Consider the following 24,186-nt stretch of genomic DNA (forward strand, 5'->3'; position numbering starts at 1 on the left):
CACAAAGTGGATCTTCCATACAATTTACTTATCCGCTGGCAACATTCATTATTTCACTCATCAAACGGCTTTATTCGATTACGAGTAAACAGAAAACCGAGCGAAAAGAAACAAAGGAATGAACTGAAAAACAATTTGTCGAATCATCCGTAAAGAACAGCGCGAACATTATTAACCAGTTTAACACACGTGCCAGAATGAATTGCTTTTGTTTAACGCAACTGGTTGCAATCTCGAGTTGCAACGAGCTCGATTGTAAAACGGAAATATTCCGGAGTCGATTCGAGCAAATACAATACGACGCTAATGACCGTTGTAAAGGATCCTGGCTTCCGTGTCATTTATGTCGATGATATTTATTCCTGTACCACCGGTACAAGACTCATGAATGGAAACTAAGCAACAGATTGCTTTTCCCGTAGTTCGGAGCAACGGTTTCAGAAAGTCTATCCGTGGCTGCCGCGTTTCATTCAGACGTGCCAATCGAGTTTACATCCGACACCTTCAGGTGATGTTCGTTAACGTGCAATCTCCTCTTTCACAACGAGCTCATCCTCGCCACGCGAAGTATTTCACCCTCGCAACCCCTTGGAGAACGTTAGGATACGTGTCACCATTAACACCGTAGTGTCCGTTCTTACCAAGACAAACTATCACCCCAGAGTATCTCTTCGTGGCAAAACTACCGATTGATGGAAAATGTATCGATTCCAGGGAAGGTCAAACTGGCTCGTACGTTTAACGCTCGTATTGTCGATATACAAACTTGTTTTTATGATATTTCATCATCGATTTCGGCTTAATTTCGATAAATTGAAACCAGACACTTGAAGCTTACGTAACGATTCACGAAAATATTCGCTAGATACGTTGTGTTCAATTGAGAAATAATTTACAATATGTGATCTCATATGTGCAAATGGAATTACGAATATTGTGGACTATTCAATTCAGTAACGAAAATCATATTTAAAAATTTGTATATAAAATAATATTTATATTCAAAAATATTAAATATTGTGATAAAGAATTACGAAAGTTATCAAGCAGGGACAGAATGATTTATCAAAGCAAAGTTTAGGTATTAGTAATTTAATGTACAGGCTAATAACGAAAGATTAGGATAATAGAGGAATCAGATAACATGGAGAAAGTTCGGAGATACACTCGAAACCCGGAGGCGCTCTCACGATACAAGAATTTGCAATTATAATAGAAGCTTTTAAATGGAGACTGCGTCCTTTTAGAAATTAATTTTACCTTTCCTTGCATTGAAATTATCTTTGTTAAAGATAGTAGAAACTGAATAGTATCAGCTTTATCGTTGTTTAGTTAGATTATTTCATTATAATGTTTCTGAGAAGATACTGATCATTTAACGCTTACGTAATTACACAATTCAATAGTGTGTGTTACTACTGAAATTGGAACGCGACTCTTTTTTTTAATTCTTGTTAATACAATACATGACAGGAACGATGTTCGATATTGTTTTAATCGAGAGTTCGATTAATCGTAACCAGGATAACATTTTACTAGATCGAAAAACGATTAATTATATATTTTAATGGATTTGGACACGAATCTGCGCACGATCTGCATATCTGTATAAGATTGTTATCAAATGATAGATGATCTCAATTTCATTAAAGAAGATATACACAATGATGCACAAAACTCGCTGAACACTTCTAGCAGCCTCTCATAAATTAATGAAATTTCAAGCTGTATAATACGCATAAAAGCTTTCTACGATGTTTAAGTACTTTAGTGAATTATTGTATAGATTTATTCAATTTAAATTTATCACATTTATTTAATTTGTTATATTAATAGATCATATATTGCTCACATTTTAACTTGAATTTCATGGAGTATTATCCTAATGATATACAAGATTCGTAAATCTAAATGAAAATTAAGGTGGTAAGTTAAAAAATCATTGAAATGAAAATAAATTCCAGTAAATCACCGACAGTCCCTATCCTTCATTCCTACCCCATAATTCCCTACCAAATTGTTTCATAGTATACATATATGGAAATAGTACAAACACCCCACTGTTATCATTATCTACCTTATTCCACAACCCGGCTTACATTAAATCCTCGAGAAACAAAAAAGGAAAACAAATGAAAGGAAGGGAGAGAAATCCCTAGGAAAAGTAATTCTACTCGGTCATCGTATTGTTCTTTTATTTTTTCTCTCTCGATTTATATATATACATGTACAATGATTCAGTATCGTCACAGCGTAGTATTCATCTTACATGCTACCTAACACCTTTAAAAAGTCACATCTATGTTCGACGAACAAACGCGCAGTGAAAGTGAATTCTCGCGTAGGCGAACACATAGGCGGAAATAAGGAAAATGCACGAATATTTAACCTTCTATGCTGTTAAATCTGAAAACCACGTATAAAGTTCTTTAATACATCACACGTAAACACGTCGATAATATGGAACGGGAAGATCAATGAGGGACTTGATAGAAATGTACAAGGGCATTTTTCAATTTTGGAACCTTTAACCTTCCCAATATTCCCCCGAGATCGCCGTTTTTATTTGATAAGCCATAAATCTACGCGTTCCATATATAATACGATGTAGTGATTGAAGATTCTCGAATCGAAATACCTCGCGAGAAAAAAGTTTGACCGGTGGATCCCTCCGAAAGAAAATTCACGCGAATGATGTGATTTAGTTCACCACAGTGGAAGGATTCGAGGGATTTTGGCCACGTGCCCATCGACAGCTTTCGCGTTTTAACGCGTTTGTTCGTCAAAGATGCACGCAACTCTCGTTCTCTATTTGCTGAATTCATTTCGATCAGAAAGGAAAAAGACCCTCGAACGAGACGCTCGAGTAAACACTCGCCAGAAATCGTGCCTGCCGCGGAGACTATTAAATCAATTATTCGTTCGATCGGTTTCTAGATTTGCTCGTCCGAGGCTCATTTCCTTTCACGGCGAACGGAATCGCGGTACGCCGCTTCTAATCTACGAATTAGGGCCCTCCTATCTCGTGGACTTTTTGATCGTTTCGAAGATCATGCTACGATATCCTCGATCGTCCATTCCTCGATCACAACGACTTCTATTTCTAGAATTGAAGCGGTTCGAACGAGATATCCAAAGTAACCGATACCGACGAGATACTCTAAGAACCAAAGATTTCAAACCTATCTCGACACGAAACGCCAGGTACATCAGAATTGGGAATGTGGCCTATTGGATTTGCGTGATTCGTGGAATTCTCTGCGTAGTATCTGACCACTGACCTATTTCGAGTTCAACTTCGTACTTTTTTAGATTCTACGTATCGATCATACATTCCTTTAAATGTAGGTGAATCTACAGATTTCTAATAGGAACAGAATTACGATAGACAATTAACCCTTTCACACTCGATGTCGCGTACAAACAACATTGCATTATAAAATTTTATCGTAGGATAAATGTGTTCATTTTTAGTGAAAAACGGTCCTATTTTTAGTACACTATCTTTTTTAAAAGAAGATCGGAAATATATATTTCTATTATCAATAATTGACAAACAGAAACATTTTTCTACGATCCAAAATCGGTTCTGAAAGGGTTAATTTATTGCAATGTATAGTTGTACAATAAAGTATCCCAAAAAAGTATCGCTAAGATATCTCTAATTAAACTACTATGCCTATTATCACTAATTCTAATAATAAATCGGATAAAAAGTCGACAATGATATGTCAAATTTTGAACATAGTTTCTACTCGATCCAACGCCACATTCGATTTCTTCGATGCACCTGAATGTATATTATCTAATGCGCGAACGTTCCTGGTCGAATGAAATTAAAATACAAAAGGCGATCCTAGGAAGACGAAACCCATGATATCTAAAACCACGTTCGATGCATGCGTACCATTTCATCGATAACCATAGACATCCACGGTGGCTTTACGGCGTGCAACTGACATTTTACATTCGTGCAGAGTGACGTGGCAAGCTTCATATTTTCACTTTCGCGATATAGCGAAGCTTGCTTTACATTTTACATCATCAGTTGTTTGTCAAATTCTAGCAATTCTCAACTCGATCATCCATGGCTTTGTGTCCTTTGACACGTCGACCATGTTATCAATGAACCGTGCAATCGTCAGAGCACAAAATATCGACGTTGCTCTTGCCAAATTTCAATGATCCGGACGAAATGCTCGCGTCTGGAACCAACCGGCTCGCGTCCCTGTTTTATGCATGCAACCGGACTTGCAGTATCAATAACACCGAACAAAGTCGACGAAAGACAAGAAAAAAGAATGTCTTTACAAATCGAACGATTGAAGGTGCTATAAACACGCCGCGGAAATAGAAATCCGTTGGAATAAATACTTTCATTTCAATGGAGTAATTCATTATAAATAGATGTTTATACAAATTCTTAAAACGTTTTATGAAGGCGAGTAAAGAAAAAGAACAGAAAACAAATTTGTCTAATCCTCTAAATAGTGTAACATATATTTTACTTCGAACTTTTTGTATATTTTTAAATTTAAATCCGCAGTCTAAGGAGGAATCACGAATACAACTAAAGAAATGCAATTCAAATAGAGATTTGTCTTATCTTTTAAATATTATAACCAGCATTTTGATTTGGATATTTTTACATACTTCAATTCATAAATGCACAAATTTACAGTCTAATGATAAATTAGGAATACAAATAGAAAAATGGGACTTAAATTGAGATTCTACTATAGATGTTTTTGGATGCTTAAATTCATAAATGCATAAATCTGCAGCCTAATCATAAATTGAGAACATTAAATTAAAGAAATGGGACTTAAATAGAGATTTGTTTCATCCTTTAAATATTACAGCGAGCATTTTACTTTGGATATTTTTGCACAGTTAAATTCATAAATGCGTAACTCCACAACCTAATGATAAATTAAAAATCCAAGTAAAAAAATTGAACTTCAACCAATATTTCTTTCACCATTTAAATGTTATAGGTAACAAATATCTCGCATATTTTTGATGCCTTTGCATATTAATGCATTCTATACATTTTTGCATGTTCAAATTTCCCATAAATGTACAAAAACATCTACAGTTTAATAATAAATTGAAACACGATTCACATCGATTTCTATATTCTTTCCTTTTATACTGACGATGTTTAACTTGACAGCGAGATATTCAAATTCGCAATACCACACTGCACCGTTACGTTCTACGTTATGCACTGTTATTTTGCAAATCTATTCGCGTCGTCTGTGCGAATGTCTGCCGATATTCGCATCCGTGGTCGCGATCAGTAGATTTCAAACAAACGCGATACGATGTCGTAAATAATTCTATTCCGAATCTAATAAAAACTAGTGTGCCGGCAGAAAGGAATCTTCGTTCGCGTGAGTTGAAGATAAGATTGTCTCGCTAAGGGAAAAACGGTCGCGCGGAAACCATATCAATTCGACTTGGACGCGTTCAGTTTGAAATAGAAAATAGAGAAATACGTGAAATAGTCGGATCGAAAGAATTCTTACGGATCCACGCAGAATCTGAATATTTGAATTTTTTCGGGCGGAACCATTATGTTTAAACTTGATCACTGAGGACCTGGAAGAATTTCAAGAAACAACTCTCTTATTCGATGAATCTATTTAGTCTTTCTAATCCTTCTACTTTTGTCACATTTATATGCCCCATATTCATTCATATTCCAAGGAAGAAGCGATTTTTAATCTGTTTAGAAACAAAGTTAGAAACAGAAAAAAGATAATTATTTCTTAATTTTGCCAAAACGATAGTGTAATGTTAAATATGTAGTCATTGGGCATTCGTGAAAGAATTTCATATATAATAATGTTTATTACATCTTTTAAGCTATGTACTCCAAGAAAATCTTTAGTATGAAATTGAAACAAGAAATCACGTACATCAATAACGATTCTTTTATAGCTTTTTCAAACTTAAGAAACGTTTTAACCAGAGAGAAACACGATTGAGTCAAAAATGACGTAAAGAATATAACAGGATTAAATTGTGTTTTGTTTAACAGAGATAGGTATCTTTCAAAGTATTAACAAAATATCGTCAGCTTTTAAATAAAACTCATTTCCACAAAGGAGCAAGGAAAACTTATCTAAAAATCCAAGTCTCCTTTGTCCGCCGTGTTGCATTGTCGCCGACGGCAATTGCGTTTCGTTCGTTTTCCCGCCGGTAAATACGCAAAAGCCGGTTCGTTCCGTTCGAAAACTTTATCGTCCCCAAGTGTACGCGCTGCGAATTAATCGAATCATTTAAAATATCGAGCAACTCCCAATCAAGACGAGAAGAAATCGACCGAATTTCTGCACGGACAGAAAATATCTACGTATCTTACTGCATTAAGTAAAATTACAACTATTTCCACCTAACGTGTCGTAAGAAATACGCCGAGCATACTACACGCAACACGACCAACGTCGAAAGCGAGTGTACTCCTGTATTACTTGTCCTGCACAATTTCATGCACGCGAAAACGAAGACCAGTCGCATATAATCTTTAATTAGAGTCCAACAAAGAATCATTTAAGGGAGGCGTTTGATATACACGCTATTCAAATCGCTCGACATGTGTACAATGCCTTGTACGTAAGTACACACAATTTACGTTACACGATACGTACACACGAGGCCCGATCCAGTGCAATACAAGCAAACTGTCCAATATCAAGTTCAACCTCGAACAGTTGACCAGCATTGTTTGAAGCTAAATTTTTAATCCATCCTTCCCCGTTTCCTTTCAGCTCGTCGAGATGATAATAGTACGAATTGATAGAGATGATTTCGTTATCGTATCATTTAGAAGAGAATCGTCGGGTGTTACACCCTGTTAATCCTTGAATCCTAGATTCTTCGACAGCTTCGATAACCGTTTTAGAGTAATTTCAATTTCGGGTTATTGATCGGTTTACGCTACTTGGTCTCATTAAATATTTCCTTTGGAGATCCTTCTCTTGGTGTGCGTTGATGAAAAGATTGGGAGAAACGCGTCGAATTCGTTGCACCTCGTTATGTTCTTCGAAACGTTCCGACGGTTCTTCTCGGGTGATATAGAAAAGTGGAGAATATTTTCAACGAGTCTCTGATTATCAATACCAAACTTTGAATCATATTTTTCGAGGTAAAACTTTTTCGATTCAAACTGGAATAATATAGCATTCAACGAGTAAATGGTTAAGTGCGAAGAATGAACTGCAGATATGTGGCGAATACATTTGAATCTTGAAAAAGAAACGGAAAAAAGGATGAAGGGACTTCGCCTAAACTTTCTCCAGATCTGACGATCAAATATTGATTTTCCTCATCGTCCAACATCGTTCGTATTTCTCGTTATAACGGAAGCTTTTTGTTTCGCAGATTAATAAAATTTTCAAATTTTTCCTCAACAAGTAAAATGCTGAAACAAACTTCTAAAAACTTGATGATCCAATGTTACTCTCTACTCCCCTTTCTCTCTCTCTCTCTCTCTCTCTCTCTCTCTTTCTCTTCCCGTCATCTTCCAAGTCTCTTTGGTCTTTGTACTACCACCAATTACCGCAGAATTAAGTAAAGTGAATTCGGCTTTGTTTCACTTCCAAGGTACTTCAACCGACGTTCAACACCACGGTAAAGAGCACGTGTTAGAAACAAGTCTGGTAATTTCGACAGAGATCTCCACACCATTTGCAGGCGAATTTCATCCAAACATTGACAACGTTACGGCATCTCTTTCATCAATATTCTTTTCAAATTTGTTCGTGGAAGAAACAAGCAAAGAATATTTAAAAGAGGAATTCGTGACATTATCGTTCTAATATAACTCGATGAATTTGAACAGTATATGCACAACGGTCGTATAACGACGAAAAAATTCATCTACTCTTTACCCTACCGGTTGTTATCTCAGTTCGAAAAGGAAAGTCTTCAAGAAGCCGACTGCTCCGTGTTTTTGTCGACGAAAAAGTATTGGAGAATTCCACTTCGATGCTGGAACTGGATCTTCGTCGATAGCGTCACACCGACTATTCCCAACAGCACGCTCGTTTAGCTAATTCTGACCAAGGAAGAACAAAATATGCTATTTACTCGCGGATGAAGACAAACTCGTTGTAATGATTCCAACGATTTTCCTCAGAATCCACTCCAGGCTTGAGCTGTTCCGAATTGCTGCCAGCTGTACCGGAACCGCAGCTACCGACCAACTTAAAACCTTGCTCTTGAAGCATGTCGAAAGCTTGCTCAATGAAGCTGTGCTTCAGGAAGAACCTGGAGGTATAACGATCCGTGGTACCGTGATCCGGATCACGGCTCTCGTTTAAAGTTTCTCCAAATACATCCCTGCAAAGAGTCACGCGGCCGCATACAAGGATCCTCGACAACTTCCGAAACTTCACATCCGCCAGACCTTCGCGACCGAACGCGAAACTTCCGCGATAACCGACGGTTATGTATCCGGATGCTTTCTTCCCGGAAGAGGTCAGAGAACCGGAAGACCTACCGTTCTCCAGAATGGCACGTTCCAAGCCCGGCAGACCGTAAAAATTCGCTTCCTGTTTCAATCTTTCCTTCTCTCGAAACCCTTCTGGCAGGACTAATGCCTGATTGCGTAGGAAATCGAGGACATAACGGAACAGGACCCCATCGCGATCCAGGAAATACTTTCCCTTGGCATCTTTTTCTATCAGCGTTTTTCCCGAAAACAGACTAGCCAGATAAGAATCGCTCTCTCGAGTGAGGGTGGTGAGAGCGGTGGTGTAAAATACACCACCCACGTTCAACTCCACCACGCTTGGCACGGCTTCCTGTTGCTGATCCGTTTGCTGTTGATCCCCCATGCTTCTGGACACTTCTCTGATAGACTCGTCTCGCGTACAGTCGCACGATGCGACTCGAGTCAGCAGCGAGCGTATGCGTGAGAGCAACGAAGTGCAACGGGTGGTGGGATGTATAACGAGATGGCAATGACCAATAGGAAAAAAGAGTAACGATGTATATGCACACGGAATCTCTGTGTTTATTCTCGATTATGCAACGATACTGACAGCAACCCGTAAAACAAACACTTCTCGAGAGAGACCACACTGCACACAGCACCGTGAGAGATAGCGTGAACAGCAAGAACGGGCCAATATATCGGGTCAGTGACCGAGGACAGCTAAGGGTTGTGACGAGGTGGGCACACTCCAAGATAGATCTGACTCCGAAAGCGTGCTCCCCCGAAGCTGGGAACGAGGAAGACTGACGATGAGAGACTGCGCCTACGGCCGGTGGAGGAAAGTCAAGCTTAACTCGGCTCCGTCGCTGCGCTTCCTCTCCTAGGCACTTGGCGCGCGCGGCAGGACGCACCACTCGTATGTGTTGCGAAGCTTGATACGCTGGCGCAGAAGGTGCACCTACAACGCGCGCCGATCCTCGAACAGTGAAACGCGCGCACCACCCCCTTGTCATTCGATCACCGCACGCGGACCATCCACCGCGTGTTATCCTCATAATGAAATCCTCTTGTTCCACTCGTGTCTCGATGCCTGATTACGTTAAAGTCTGTCGGCCTATCAAGCTTTGAGATACCACTTCGTTGGCTACGAATTTCACTCACCAACGTATCATACTCCATTTTACTCATGAACAGTCAGCAACGTGAAATAGGAAATAAATACCGTTATCCACTTACCTTTACATGTCACCTGTGGTTCTTCTCTACGTGCAACTGTACTCCAGTTTTCTCGGTTGGTTGGTAATTGATTGTATCATTTACATCGTACGTTGCTTTTTGTCATCCCTGCACTTGTCGCTGCACCGTTCTCAAGCTTCGCCATTCTTATTAACTAACCGAACAAATACGCGGGAAAATGCCTGTTCAGTATCACCATTTTGTGGATCTAGATTTGATAAAATATAATCAATTATAACTAATTTACTATGCGAACACGGGTTTTGCTATTATATTTACATATGTAAATATTCATGACACAATTCTCGCATTCAATTACTCAGGTGGTTCATGAATAGATGCATAGTACATACTTACATAGAGCACGGCTATAGGCTAAGACGGCTAAGCTGTATAAATTTCAGCTCTCGATATAGGTGAAAAGAGTTATCAGTAAACATTTGAAAATCTTGAAAATATTCTGCCGACATAGTTTTTATTCCTTCCACATAGCTGCACTTTTACATATAATAAAATCTGTGTATTCACACAGATAAATTTAAAAAAATGCGACGCTAAATATTTGCGTCACTTATTTTGACTAATTATTTGAACACTTATTTTATCGTTGAATCATTAGCGCTCTCCCTACCACTTATTCTTACTTTCTAGTCAGCTGGTTTCACGAATGGCCGAAGTAGCGCGCTGATCAGTCAAACTCGATGCGTGATTTAGACGGCCTGCGATGGCCGCTGTTAGCGACGTGAAATCGTTACAATCGCCTTTCATTGCGGATTATAAATCAGTACGTTACGAAGGCTATTTGTCCTATATTACGTTGAATAAGGTTCCACGAAAGAAACTATTGTCGCGTAATAATTTACTCGTGTTGCTGCATAGGTCAACGTATGTGAACAACTCGCTCTTTCATCGTCCGTCGGAAACTGGGACGACAATTCCGCGGGATAAATAACTTTTGGATCGAAAATTTGAGGTTTAATCGTCGTGCCATATAACGATCCAAAGAAAAAATGTCAGAGGGAAGAAAAAGGAACGTGAGAGACGATTCCAGGGGTAATATTCTAAAGGACCATTCATGGAGTAACGGACCTGATAGCGAAGATGATCAAGCTGGCGAAAATAAATTACTCAATGAAAACACCGTCAGTCCAAGGTTCGTATATTTATCTCACTATTATCTCACTGTTAGATACGTCCTTGATGGTAATGATTATTCTGTTTCGTCCATCACTTCTCGTACGACACATCCTTCTTTGTTGTTTTTTATTTTGTTCTTTGTTAACTGGTATATACAGTATACTATTTGTTAGCTATTATGCCCGATATCGTATCTTACAAATGCGTTATTGCACGACGTGTCATCATAGAAATATCTTTTGGAAAATTGTGTTCAACTTACTAAATTTAGTAAATATAATAATATATAATATAAATATATAATAAGGACAAGATAAAAAGTATTCATTAAAAATGCTTCAGATAAAACAAGTTATAAATAGTTATAAAAACCAATATTTGCTTTTAAATAATCTATTAATTATGTGAATAATTAAATCCTTGGAATGATAAGTCAACAAATGTATTCTTTTATATTTTTTGTGCATAAATAAAAATTATTGCTATCATCAATAACATAGTCTAAAGACATCAGTTGCACTAAAACTATGGAATATAGAAGTGCCATTAAAATTACATTATAAATTATAAAATAGCTTACCTGTAATATTTGTTGGAAACATTTTTTGTTTATAGTCATCATCATTCACCTACAACAGATCCGTTTACCTGTAAGACGACAATGTTTACTGAGGAAAAGATGCGTCGAAAATTGAAATTCTTCTTTATGAATCCTATTGAAAAATGGCAAGCAAAGCGTCGTTTCCCATATAAATTTATTGTGCAAGTTATTAAAATTCTGCTGGTCACAATACAATTATGTCTATTTGCACATAACAACTACATACATGTAAATTATACTTGGGATAATCGAGTAGCTTTCTCACACCTATTTCTCAAAGGATGGGATACTTCTTTAGAGGTAACGTATACTCAAAATGTAACTAGCAAGTTGTTTCAGATATAGCATATACAACTAGCTACTGTTAATATATATTAAAAATATAAAAATTAATTATATTATTTCATTATTTTTATTTTCAGGTACCAGTTTATCCACCAGTGACAGGTCCTTTAGCAATTTATAAACGAGATGACTTCTATAGTACAATTGATTACGCTTTAGATGGCTACTATAATCTTAGTAATGCAATTGGATCTTATTCATATACCGAAGAAGATAATTCGTTTAGTCCAGTTACTCTATGCTTATATCAATACAAAGAAGGTATTATATTTGGTTTTAATGAAAGTTATGTTTTTGATAAAGAAATTATAGAAACTTGCATAAATATAACCCATCAGGTGCATAATGAATTTAATATGTCAAAGCTCTTACTTGCTAAACAAAACATTAATGTTAATTTTTCAGCCCTTGTTAGGGCTCATTTAAAGTTTGCTTTAAAAACAGTTAATTTGAAGGCTGCTGGTCCTATGACACCACCTGATTGTTATCAATTTAATATTAAAATTGATTTTGATAATCGTGATTTCGATGGACAAATGCTACTTTCATTAGATGCTGAACCAAAGCGATTACAATGTAAAGGTGATACGCGTTACATAACGGATAATCGTATTGAATCAGCGCTAAGGACATTATTAAATTTACTTGTAATTTTAATTTGTACTGTATCTCTTGTATTATGCTCAAGAGCTATATACAGAGCACAATTGTTAAAATTTGAAACTATGAATTTCTTCAAAAAAGCATATGGCAAATCTTTGAGCCTTGATGGAAGATTAGAATTTTTAAATTTGTGGTATGTCATGATCATCGTGAATGATCTTTTAATTATTATGGGTTCAGCTATAAAAGAGCAAATCGAACGAAAACAGTTCGGCAGTGATCATTGGAATGTATGCAGCATATTTCTTGGTACAGGAAATTTACTTGTTTGGTTCGGTGTATTAAGATACCTCGGTTTCTTTAAAACATATAACGTTGTTATTTTAACATTGAAAAAAGCTGCTCCTAAGGTAGCACGATTTTTAATATGCGCGATCCTTATTTATGCTGGTTTCACTTTTTGTGGCTGGTTAATTTTAGGTCCGTACCATTTGAAATTCAGATCACTTGCTACAACTTCCGAATGTCTTTTCGCTCTCATTAACGGAGATGATATGTTTGCCACGTTTTCTGCCACTTCATTTACCAAATCTCCGATTTTATGGTGGTATTCTAGAATGTATCTATATACGTTCATTTCGTTGTATATATATGTGGTTTTAAGTTTATTTATTTCTGTGATAATGGATGCTTATGACACGATTAAAATTTATTATCGCGATGGCTTTCCGAAAAATGATTTACAAACTTTTATTGCGGCGTGTACAGATGAAGCATCTAGTGGCCTTTATAGAGATGATTCTGAAAGTAGTGATTTATCGGAGCTTTTAGATCGCTTTTGTTGTTGTCGGAAAAGACCCTTTTACGGGTCATTCTCAGGATCAAGTACGGAATTCTCAACAAAATCGGAACAAACGTGTGGAGGAGCAATCTGTATATAGTGCATTAAAGCATAATAATGTCTTAGATAAATATTATGGCTCCATGGCAGATACTCGGTACTATAATGACAATTTCATCATATAAAGTAATTTTTGTAAAATTACCGTGTCGTATTCTTTTTTGTTTTTTTGGACTCCGTAATAAAGTGCTACTAGTTTTATACTTTAGAAAGATATAAATGGTAATATTGATCATTAATACTAGATATTAATAATGAGAAATGAATAATTCATCTTATCCCCATTTTTATTTATTTAAGATATTTTATTAAATGCATCTCAGTATTTAGAAATGAGATGTTGTTAATAGTAACAACAATGATCTTTATCATTTATGTATACAAAGTATTAATGGACCATAAATAATTGTAAAATATTGTTTTTATTGAGAGCTTTTTGTAGTACATATAAATGTAATCCACCTCTTATTAAAGAGCATTTAAATATACAAACAAAACTGTAATATGCTGAAGTCAGTTAAGTAAGTAATGCACAATTTTATGTATATGTGAATTTATAATTATTGTTTTCTAAAACAGACAGTTGAATGAAATTAATTCAGAATATAAGTAATTATAAATAAGAACATGTTATCTCTGTTAATAATGTGATAGATTATAGAATTGTGATAAAAACAGAATAACTAGCATATTGTTAAGTATTGATATGATGAGCCATTAAATTTGTAATTTACACATGTACATTACATGTACTTACACAATTTTAAGTGTTGTATCATTTTATACAACATGTATTGTACATGATATCTTGGTATCTTTATATGATCTACATTGTAAATTTTACAAAATGAAATGTGTTTTTCTTAAGATGAATGTATAATAAATGCATAATGAATGCATAATGATATATTCAATATATAAATATATTTATAATATACTACAAAATACAATAAAATTATAATTTTTTGAACACTCTATATCTTTCTTTATTTTCTCCTATGTTATGTTAACTAGGATTGAATAATATGAAATTATTCACATTTCCAATGAGTCATACAAACGCAATGTGTATTTTCAAATATTGTGCACACAGTAAAATATCGAAACTATATAACCTAGAATTGATGCATAACATTTATCTGAATCATTCACCTTATCAGAAACATTATTAGTGACATGAAATACATATCAATTCATTAGTGTCAAGAAATTCAAAAGTTGATAAATTTGAATTTATAAATTAATACGTCAACATATTTTTTCAATATATGTTTTATTATAAAAAGAATGCTATTGCTTTTAGCTTTCACGATAGTTTGTCCTCTAAAACAGGAAATATGATTTTAGTCATCCACAAATACGTAAATGTATAGTTTTACTGGAACTTTTACCATAAATAGCTCATTTATTGCAGTTTCAAAGTGTCATTGATTTTTTTGTCTCAATTCATCCTATATTGAACTCTGGTAAATGGAGTGCACTGACCCAAGAAACGAACAGAGCTGGTCACTGACCGTACCTAAACCGATTCACTGTTTACATCCAGTTTTAAATTTCGAACTGTCAAGGTGAAGCGTGGTGATCTGTTATTGTCACGCTTGAGTGCATAAGAAAGCGTCGATCGCATGAAAATTAAAGAAATTCCACGAAATAAGTGCCTTGAGGAAATCAAACGTGTTCGTACAAGAGTAATTAAAATCATTTTCCACAAAAATGTCAAGAATAAGCCATACCGGAGCGGGATCGAACAAAGTCGAGCTTGAATTCCTGTTCTCAAACAAAGAAGGATCTGCTAGTGAACATAGTATCTCAAGCATGGTATCTAGTATTTCTGCATCACAAGATGAAAATTTTCGCGTGTCAAAACATGCAGAAAATAGTTTTAAAGTTATGGAAAAATATTTACATGAACAACAATTGACAGATGTCATATTAATTGCAGGTAAGATTCCTTTGTCTTCAAATAATGTTTGTCTCTTAGCAATGAGTCATTTGATTCTGAATTGATACAAAGGATTTGTAATTATTTATTTCTGATTATAACATAATATATATATAATTATATATTATTATACAGTATTATTTTTAATTCAGGAAAAAAACGTTTCCCTGCACATCGTTTAGTACTTAGTGCAAGTTCAGAATATTTTGCTGCCATGTTTACTAGTTCTCTGAGGGAATCTACACAAAATGAAGTTGAACTAACGGGTGTTGATGGGGATGCATTATGGACTTTAGTTTGTTATTGTTACACAGGTATAATAATTTGTATAAAAGGTTTTAAATAAATGTGAATAATTGTGAATATCGGAAAATTTAATTTTATGTTTTTGAACACAGGTTGCATAGAATTAAGAGAAGATAGTATAGAGACTCTTTTAGCAACAGCGTGTTTGCTACAATTGAATCCAGTTGTTAAGGCTTGTTGTCAATTTCTCAGGAAACAACTTCATCCAAGTAATTGCTTAGGGATAAGGATGTTTGCTGATACACAGGGTTGTTTAGATTTATTAGATCATGCCAATGCATATACAACTAAACATTTTATGGAAGTTACAAAAAATCAAGAATTTTTATTATTATCTGCCATTGAAGTTGCCAAACTTTTAGAATCTGAAGATCTGAATGTTCCTTCAGAAGAAATTATTTTTCATGTAAGATTTTATAATATCTATATATAGAAAGAATATTAAGAAATTTAATTTAATTTTCAATGATTATTTTTAATACTAATACTTTAGGCACTTATGACATGGCTAGAATATGATTCAGAAAGTAGACGAAAGGATGCAAGCAAGTTATTAAGCCTTGTGAAGTTGCCCCTATTGTCTCCTGCAGTAAGTTAAACACTTTTCCATATTTAAATAAATATTACAATATTAGTGTAAACTTAATATGCATTCATACAGTTTATAGCAGACAATATTGAAAGCAATGAAATGTTCAAAGATCAAAGATTGGCACAGGAATTAGTTATGGAAGCATTGAAATATCATCTTTTACCTGAACGTAGACCATTACTTCAGTCAGGACGTACAAAACCCAGGAAAGCCACAGTGGGTCATATGTTAGCTGTTGGAGGAATGGATGCTAATAAGGGTAAATGAATTGGCAAAATTGCAAAATGGATATTTAATTAGTTTACCATTATTTCTGTTAGGTGCTACTTCTATAGATGCATTTTCTTTACGTGATAATGCTTGGAAATCGATTGCTACAATGAGTGGTAGAAGACTTCAATTTGGTGCTGTTGTCGTTGATAAAAAATTAATAGTTGCTGGTGGAAGGGATGGATTGAAAACATTAAATACGGTGGAATGTTTTGATTTTTCAACATTTACTTGGAGTACACTATCACCTATGAATATGCATAGGCATGGATTGGGGGTAGCTGTGTTAGGTGGACCTTTATATGCAGTTGGTGGTCATGATGGTTGGAGTTTCCTTGATACTGTAGAAAGATGGGATCCAGCTACACGTCAATGGAGTTCAGTTTCTGCTATGTCTATACAAAGATCTACAGTTGGTGTTGCTGTATTAAATGATAAGTGAGTCTCTACATAATCTGGTATGTATTTGATCATATCATTATATTATATACCCTACATGTATATGTTCAGATTATATGCTGTAGGTGGAAGGGATATCAGTTCATGTTTAAATACTGTGGAATGTTATGATCCTCACACAAATAAGTGGACACCATGTGCACCAATGTCAAAACGACGAGGTGGTGTGGGCGTGGGTGTTGTAAACGGATGTCTTTATGCGTTAGGTGGTCATGATGCACCTTCTAGTAATCCTAATGCTAGCAGATTTGATTGTGTTGAAAGGTATATATATAAGGAATATAAAGAATTTATTATAATATAAAAAATAATGTACTTATAAGTATTAGTAATTAATACATAAATGTTATGATTATTAGATATGATCCTAAAACAGATACATGGACTATGGTAGCGCCAATGAGTGTGCCCAGAGATGCAGTTGGTGTTTGTGTGCTTGGTGATAGACTTATGGCTGTAGGGGGTTATGATGGTCAACAATATCTTACGCTTGTTGAAGCATATGACCCACATCTTAATGAATGGGAACCAGTGAGTATATGCCGATCATTTATTCATCCGCAGAATGTTTAGGCATATTTCACACATATTTATATTACTAAAATATTTTAAGGTTGCTCCCTTAAATGCTGGTCGTGCAGGAGTTCCGTGTGTTGTTATAAAAAACTTAACTAGTTTCGGATTTGATTAATAGTAAAATACTGCATGTGCACAACTACGAAATATTGAAAGCACATTGAAGTATTTTAATTGAAAATTTTAAATCGAAGGATGAATTTGTAAATGTTACTACATTATAAAAGTAGCATTATTTTGTCTATAAATGCATGTTCAACAGCATGGAATTTCAAAACAGATAATGTAATGTTTGTACTGTATTTGATACGTTTCGTGTACTATCGTCAATTTTTATATATTTATACCTACGTATTTTGTATAAATATATTCAAATTTATTTTTAACAAGTATATCTTTTATGTCGAACAAATTTATTTTTCTTGTCGAGAAAATGTTTTTATTTACACATGTATTCATATATATTTTGTGAACAATCTTTTTTAAATAAATAAAATGCTCATTTTAACTAATTCATTGAATTGTTTGCCACCATATTACTTGACAAAGGGTCCATTGTATCATTTCATACAATCCTAACAAGCAGGAAATGTTCTGGAACATATACAAAATATAATAAACCCATATGAAAATGCATATTATAATATTACGTTTTGCTAATTGTTTATAAATTAAATTTACCGTGGGAAATCTGATACTGATTCAGCAAATTTATGTCTAACCATAAAAGTAGCAATTGCTTCTGCTACTTTATCTGGAACATCTTCATGTACCGCGTGTCCACAAGCTGGTAATACTTGCATTTGAAATTTACCTTATGTATCAAGAAAATTTAGTTTTAATACATTTCATAAATATTCGATACAAATTTCAACGTTAATGAATTATACCTTGCATTTGACCAACAGTAAGTTCTCTGTCTAATCTATCAACACCAGCTAGCAATAGTACCTTTGGAACTGGTACATTTAAGAATGCTGTTGATAAACCCTTAAACCATCCAAACCAATGTTGTTCAGTTCGGGATAGATCTATCCTCCAAACATATTTTTTAGTAGCAGTAGTACTAGTTGGAGCAGGTGGTGGTGGCATATTTACTGGTTCTTCTTCTTGAATAATGTCCTCTCGCGGAATCGTGGGCTCTGAATTACACTCGCACGACGATTGTGATAATGAATCGATATCATGGGTGGCTAACTTATTAGTTTCAGTGCTATAGCAATACAAATTGTAACATGAGAAACCAGTAAAAACACAACTGTGATATCTGAATATATTATGCATACAAGTACTAACTTTGTTATTTGTCCAGGAACTGAAACCTTAGCTGATTGTATGTTACGGATTTGGCCACTTCGTACACTAAAATGTGGATAATTAAACATTCTTCTATAATCTCGTTTTTGATTATACAACACAAATATGTAATATACATTAAAGAAGTAAATAACATTTTAGTTTGTACAGGATCAGCCAAAAATGTGCCTTTCTTCTGAAAAATTTGCTTAGAATAGCAAGTTTTGATAACTAATAAAAACTACATGAAAGACACACAAAGATTTAATTATTTTATGTTTATAAAGTTTAAAAATACTAACCACCATTCTATAGCTTGAGAAATAGAACCAAAACTGGATGGTCGAGATCTTAAAAAGCTTTGCATAGATGCTAATGCATCCATAGCTGTTCCCTCAACAACATCGATAACTCCTAATCCACACAAATTTGATATTAATGATGCAGCTCTAACAGCTACTGCACCACCCATACTATGGCCCACTAGGATTACAGGATCATTTTCTGTTGTTGCTTTCACAATTGCTGCAACATCCCTAATAGACAGATAAACCAATCAAAATATAGATATATATAATTTATATTTGTAATTGACTAAAAATTTTACTCACTCTGCTAAGGTATCAGAAGATAAATCTTCTTCATTTGATGTTTGAGTATCTCCATGACCTCTGAGGTCAACTGCCATAACTTTGCATACTACCATAGTCATAAGTGATTTCTGAAACATATACAATATCCAAATTATTCTGTATTTTATACATTTAATAATTAATACCTACAGTGAATTCTGCCCATGTTAACGCACTGTAACCACCTCCATGTAACAATACTAACGTCGGACCCTCTGTACCCTTAGTATATATATGAAATGTATCATTTCCTATTTTTACATCCTGAGAATGATCAAAATATGGAATCCATTGAACTGGGTCGTAATCTCTCTTACGTTGAAACCCTTTTGATTTGCTAACCCTGTTGGTAATGAAAATTAAAATACATAAACTACAGTAATAATGAAATTTAAGATTTTCTATTAAATTCATGTTAGAAACTATTTTAAAGTGCTATTGCAAGGAAATTAATTTTGATAAGATTTCATTTAACATCTTAAATTTACGTCAGTCAACAATCTAACCTAGAGCCAATTCCAAAATTGACACTTGATGGTGGTAATTTCGATTTCAGAATCGACTTTTGGAGGGAAGACATATTAATATTCAGTATATCCTAGCCCAGTATAATTCCTTTGTTTCTGTAGTAATACTGTTTGTAATCACAATTATGTTCAGTAGTTTTGTAGATACATCACAAACTGTATTATCGTTGTTTTATTCACGATTAACGGAATGCCAAAACTCCTCTGACAGCTTTAGGTTGTTACTACCTGAAATCAGTATTTCTACATAGAGAGAGCGCCTCGATGAATTTATTGCTATCGTACCGTCTCTTTCTTTCTTACCGATATTCTTGGGCAAAGTTATCTTGTGTCGATATACGTATGTGTATGTAGAGACGAAGTAGAGTCACGGACGGGGTAATATCATTAACTAAGAATAGAATAGACGTGACACGCAATGCTTTTTTGTGTACTACGTTTTGGGGGTCACCTGACCCCTTTACCATTTATGTGTCATACGACGTTATCGATTCAGTATAGTACTGGTTTCAATTAAAACTGCTGTCTTGTATGAAATTATAAATAAAATATAGAACAGAATACCCTATAACCGCAACGAAATATAGAACTCTATCCTCGTACAATATTTCAGAAAGCATTACACGCTATCAAAATAACAAATAACTTTACAATGTTAGTTAAATGATTCGTTTAATTAATTTCAAGTGAAATCGTAATTTAATATATCTAAAGCATAAAAATGAATTTTTTAATCTCTCCTATCTTCATCTTTGTATTCTCCAATTAATTATTAATTATATATTATCAAGTAGTTTGACTTACAATCAGAAACTTGCAATACAATTTATTGATAACTCAGGCAGACAAATTACGCTCAATGGAACAAGCAAAAGACCAACGGAAAGAGCAAAAGTTCACAAAAGTCTTACTTCTATGGATAAATAAGTAATATATCAATCAAGTGTTCTGTCTTCACAAATACATATACCGAAACTAAGGCTTAAAACAAACGACGCGACTTAGAATTAAAACTAAACAATAATGTTTAAAACTAACGACGCAAACTAAAACTAAGACTTTAAAACTAAGACTACTAAAAGTAAGGCTTAAAACTAGAGTCTAAAACTAACAATAAGACTTAAAGCAGAGAATAAGTCGTTCACCTCATCATCCTTCGCCGTCCTTAGCCATCCAGTAATGAGGATTGAAATTAACTTAATCTAGATCTTAGAACTAAAACCTTATTTATTTTAAAACTAATTAAAACTAAAACAGACACTGTCACGTACTGCGCCCCGCATGATCCGTAGCGCGAAAGTAAAATTGGTAATTTCTTTCAAACCAAGGTAATTTAAAACGTTTATCTGAAACCGTGTTTGCAGTATTTGAAGTAAAAGGCAGTTAAAGCCGCGAAAACTTATCTATGGTTTTATATTTACCTAATTACGTTTTTATAACGATATTAAGACAATTTAAATTGTAAACAAAGTCGGCAGTTGAACAAACGTTGGGGATCTTCCCAAACATTTTCAAAAGAAAGACCCCGACGTTTTTTCATCTCCGACAGATATAAATAAATGTAGCAACTCAGAAAAGTAGTATATTAATTACCGTTCGTCAACCGAATAATTACCATTGTCTATTGAAGAGTTAGTTATCATTTTGCCAACCGAAGAATTTTATATCCGTCAGTCTGTCAGTTAATTATCAATATCGAAATCGAGTAAGATTTGAATAAATCATTAGATATTGTTAATTTACTTTCGAACAACTTTAATCCTCTCCCGTGCCAGTATTCCCGCATATAGCAAGAAAGCTGAAAGTGGAGCTTATTGCCAGTTGCATTAAACGTCAGTTAACGCTACCGAACGCGGCAACTAAATAGAACGTAACACACATCACACGATATTCTTGTGATATCTCACGGCGTCCTATGAGGGGCGTTTATAATTTTCTAATTGTAAGGTATATCTAACTAAACGCTCGCATACCACGGCATCTCACGATGAATTATTAGTCCAATCTAGATCATCAAAAGACTCCGAAAAGAATTTTGGATAATCTAGACTAGATTATAGGTTGCGTAGTTTGGTATCGTTTTTCAAAGATGAATTGATTGGCATAAAAATAACGTAAAAATTAATCTTTGGAAAACAGTATCAATTATCAGGTCTCATCACGCGGAGGTGACTAAGTATGATATCTGCCAATAATTTGTACAACATTACACAAAAATCTCAACATTCAAGCCGTTAACAAGAATATTGAGTTCTGACTCTATTCCATGAGTCTGCGTAAAAAGATAGATATTTCGTGGCCTAAAGTGCGCAACATTCATCTCTCACGCAGCGCTTACATGAATCTTTATAAATTAGAAGGAAAGCACGCACCACATAACATTTATCTTTCATACAATGATTACACCGATCATTACAAACATCGTACAATAATTCGTAACCCTGACAGCATTTAGTATCAAAGATATATTTGTCTAATTTCGAACTAATATCGAAAATTATTACTTATTGAAGAGTATACGGGTGTGATAGAACTCATAAGAGCTAGTATGTTAATTTAAATAATCATATAACTCATCACCGAAGGAACTAAACCATGTGACATATTAATTATAGCACGCATGAATGTATAACGAGACCCCGTTGCCTTCGATTTGATTACATTTGCTACCTGAAATCCATGAACACGGTTCGATTTTTTGGCTTTTTTGACACAAACACTCAATAATTACACTTTGCATTGGCGTTGACTTTATATGAAGTAGTTAAATGAAAAATTAAATATTGCACTCAAATTTACAAAATAAAATTAAGTAGAAATAAAATACCATTTCAAAGATTTCGAAGATTTAATTAATATTAGAGTTAAAAATAAAATAAAGGTAAAATAAATCATTAATTTAATTGTTACGGATAAATAGTATTGTTTTAGATTAATAGTACAATTATTTTCAATTAACAGCATATATAAATAAATTAAGCAAATAAATTAAGAGCATAATTATTTTTAATTGATGGTAAGATATAAATATAAAAAAATAAATGAAGATAGATATATAAAGATATCAAGGATATAATTTATAAATTTTTTAATAAAATAACAGATTTCATGTTCAGATAAATAAATTCAATGCCAAGAGGTTTATTAAGCACTAACTAAAGTTCTGCTTGAATGAACGGAGCGCATTTAAACCTATGGTTCAAACAGATTTTCAATCGTCGCGTCGCGATATTTATAACGACGTTATAAATTGTAGAGGCGTGAAAGATACTCTGATTTTTTTCGAGATTGGTATTCCAGAACGTAAGACATAGAGCTTCATTTTTAATGTTACGTCTATTTTTTCCTTGGTTAATGAAGTAATTTTCTATCAGCCGGTAATTTATCATATGATTCCCTATTTTATTTAGATATTAACACCGACGAGGTGCAGAATAGATGTAACATTCATCGCTTTTTCGTAATTCACATTTTGGTGATCACCTAACTCCGCCTACCACTTTTGTTTCGCATGCGACGTTATCGATTTAGTATAATAGTGATTTGAATTGAAACTAAATTTTTCTATGAAATTAAAAATAAAGTATAGAACAAAATATCTTGCAAATGGGGTATAGAATGTATTTCTTCAACTGTATTATGATATAATTAATTGGTCTGATGATCTCGCGCAGAACCTATTATATGCTACATACTTAATGCTCTCCAATTGTAATGCATCCCGACTGCATAAACAACTGTTCATTTTTTTAACTATTAATTTAATATATGATTCTCTTCCGTTCCTATTCGCTGGAGTTTAAGTTTCTTAAGCCATGGTTTTTAATGCAAAAAACTATTTTTATTATCTGAATATTAAAAATCAATTTTTACTTTGTGAATAATCCTTGTGATAATTAAGCCACAAACATCGAAAATAATTTGACAAACATTTCCTCAACAATAAATACGTTCGTTCTATACTGATTAGTATAACGAAACAATAAATAATCTTCCTCGTTTGAGTAAGCTAAAACTTTCAACAATGTATATATTATTATTCAAATCAATTGAACAGAAATGTTTCACAAAACGAATATTTATATCATTAAAATACACATTTACGCAAATCAATAGCGTATATAGAACACTATAGAATATAGAATAGAAGCACTATAGCAAAGAACAAAACTCTATCTCTCCTTTAATGGAAGGATTCATATCCAAAGGATCCGAAAGTTCCTCATGACAATACGCATGCACGTGTTTGACGGAGATGAAACGCACGAAGCTTAGATTCTACGGCGCAAACGTGGCGTTCCCTCTCTGTTTTACAGT

At 34.3% G+C, this 24,186-nt stretch overlaps 4 protein-coding genes across 5 annotated transcripts; 2 read left to right on the forward strand and 2 right to left on the reverse strand.

Moving 5' to 3' along the window:
- Window positions 1–2,181: 2,181 nt before the first annotated feature.
- Window positions 2,182–10,241, reverse strand: LOC122568803 (BTB/POZ domain-containing protein KCTD16). The gene is made up of 3 exons (XM_043728990.1): window positions 10,040–10,241; window positions 9,683–9,890; window positions 2,182–9,560 (listed from the first exon to the last, which is right to left on the reverse strand). The coding sequence occupies exon 3, from the start codon at window positions 8,844–8,846 to the stop codon at window positions 8,094–8,096; it is 753 nt and encodes a 250-aa protein (XP_043584925.1). The 5' UTR covers window positions 8,847–9,560; window positions 9,683–9,890; window positions 10,040–10,241; the 3' UTR covers window positions 2,182–8,093.
- Window positions 10,242–10,314: 73 nt separating this feature from the next.
- Window positions 10,315–14,222, forward strand: LOC122568783 (mucolipin-3-like). Of its 2 annotated transcripts, XM_043728944.1 has the most exons (4): window positions 10,315–10,466; window positions 10,562–10,835; window positions 11,435–11,720; window positions 11,843–14,220. In XM_043728944.1, the coding sequence occupies exons 2-4, from the start codon at window positions 10,693–10,695 to the stop codon at window positions 13,307–13,309; spliced, it is 1,896 nt and encodes a 631-aa protein (XP_043584879.1). In that variant the 5' UTR covers window positions 10,315–10,466; window positions 10,562–10,692; the 3' UTR covers window positions 13,310–14,220. The 2 variants fall into 2 exon arrangements, with proteins under 2 accessions (XP_043584879.1, XP_043584888.1); XM_043728953.1 differs by lacking the exons at window positions 10,315–10,466; window positions 10,562–10,835 and adding an exon at window positions 10,931–11,089 and having other exon boundaries at window positions 11,843–14,222.
- A 492-nt stretch (window positions 14,223–14,714) lies between these two features.
- On the forward strand, window positions 14,715–17,663 carry LOC122568792 (kelch-like protein 5). The gene is made up of 9 exons (XM_043728964.1): window positions 14,715–15,211; window positions 15,364–15,525; window positions 15,610–15,923; window positions 16,011–16,106; window positions 16,179–16,368; window positions 16,430–16,817; window positions 16,890–17,102; window positions 17,198–17,369; window positions 17,452–17,663. Exons 1-9 carry the CDS (start codon window positions 14,983–14,985, stop codon window positions 17,527–17,529), a joined length of 1,842 nt encoding a protein of 613 aa, XP_043584899.1. The 5' UTR covers window positions 14,715–14,982; the 3' UTR covers window positions 17,530–17,663.
- Window positions 17,664–17,810: 147 nt separating this feature from the next.
- Window positions 17,811–20,304, reverse strand: LOC122568797 (protein phosphatase methylesterase 1). The gene is made up of 9 exons (XM_043728978.1): window positions 20,173–20,304; window positions 19,849–20,097; window positions 19,493–19,685; window positions 19,322–19,431; window positions 19,013–19,246; window positions 18,711–18,776; window positions 18,305–18,627; window positions 18,096–18,228; window positions 17,811–18,008 (listed from the first exon to the last, which is right to left on the reverse strand). The coding sequence occupies exons 2-9, from the start codon at window positions 19,920–19,922 to the stop codon at window positions 17,990–17,992; spliced, it is 1,152 nt and encodes a 383-aa protein (XP_043584913.1). The 5' UTR covers window positions 19,923–20,097; window positions 20,173–20,304; the 3' UTR covers window positions 17,811–17,989.
- Between the last annotated feature and the right edge of the window lie 3,882 nt (window positions 20,305–24,186).

Source organism: Bombus pyrosoma, linkage group LG1 (genome assembly GCF_014825855.1).
Source record: "Bombus pyrosoma isolate SC7728 linkage group LG1, ASM1482585v1, whole genome shotgun sequence".
NCBI lineage: Eukaryota > Metazoa > Arthropoda > Insecta > Hymenoptera > Apidae > Bombus > Bombus pyrosoma.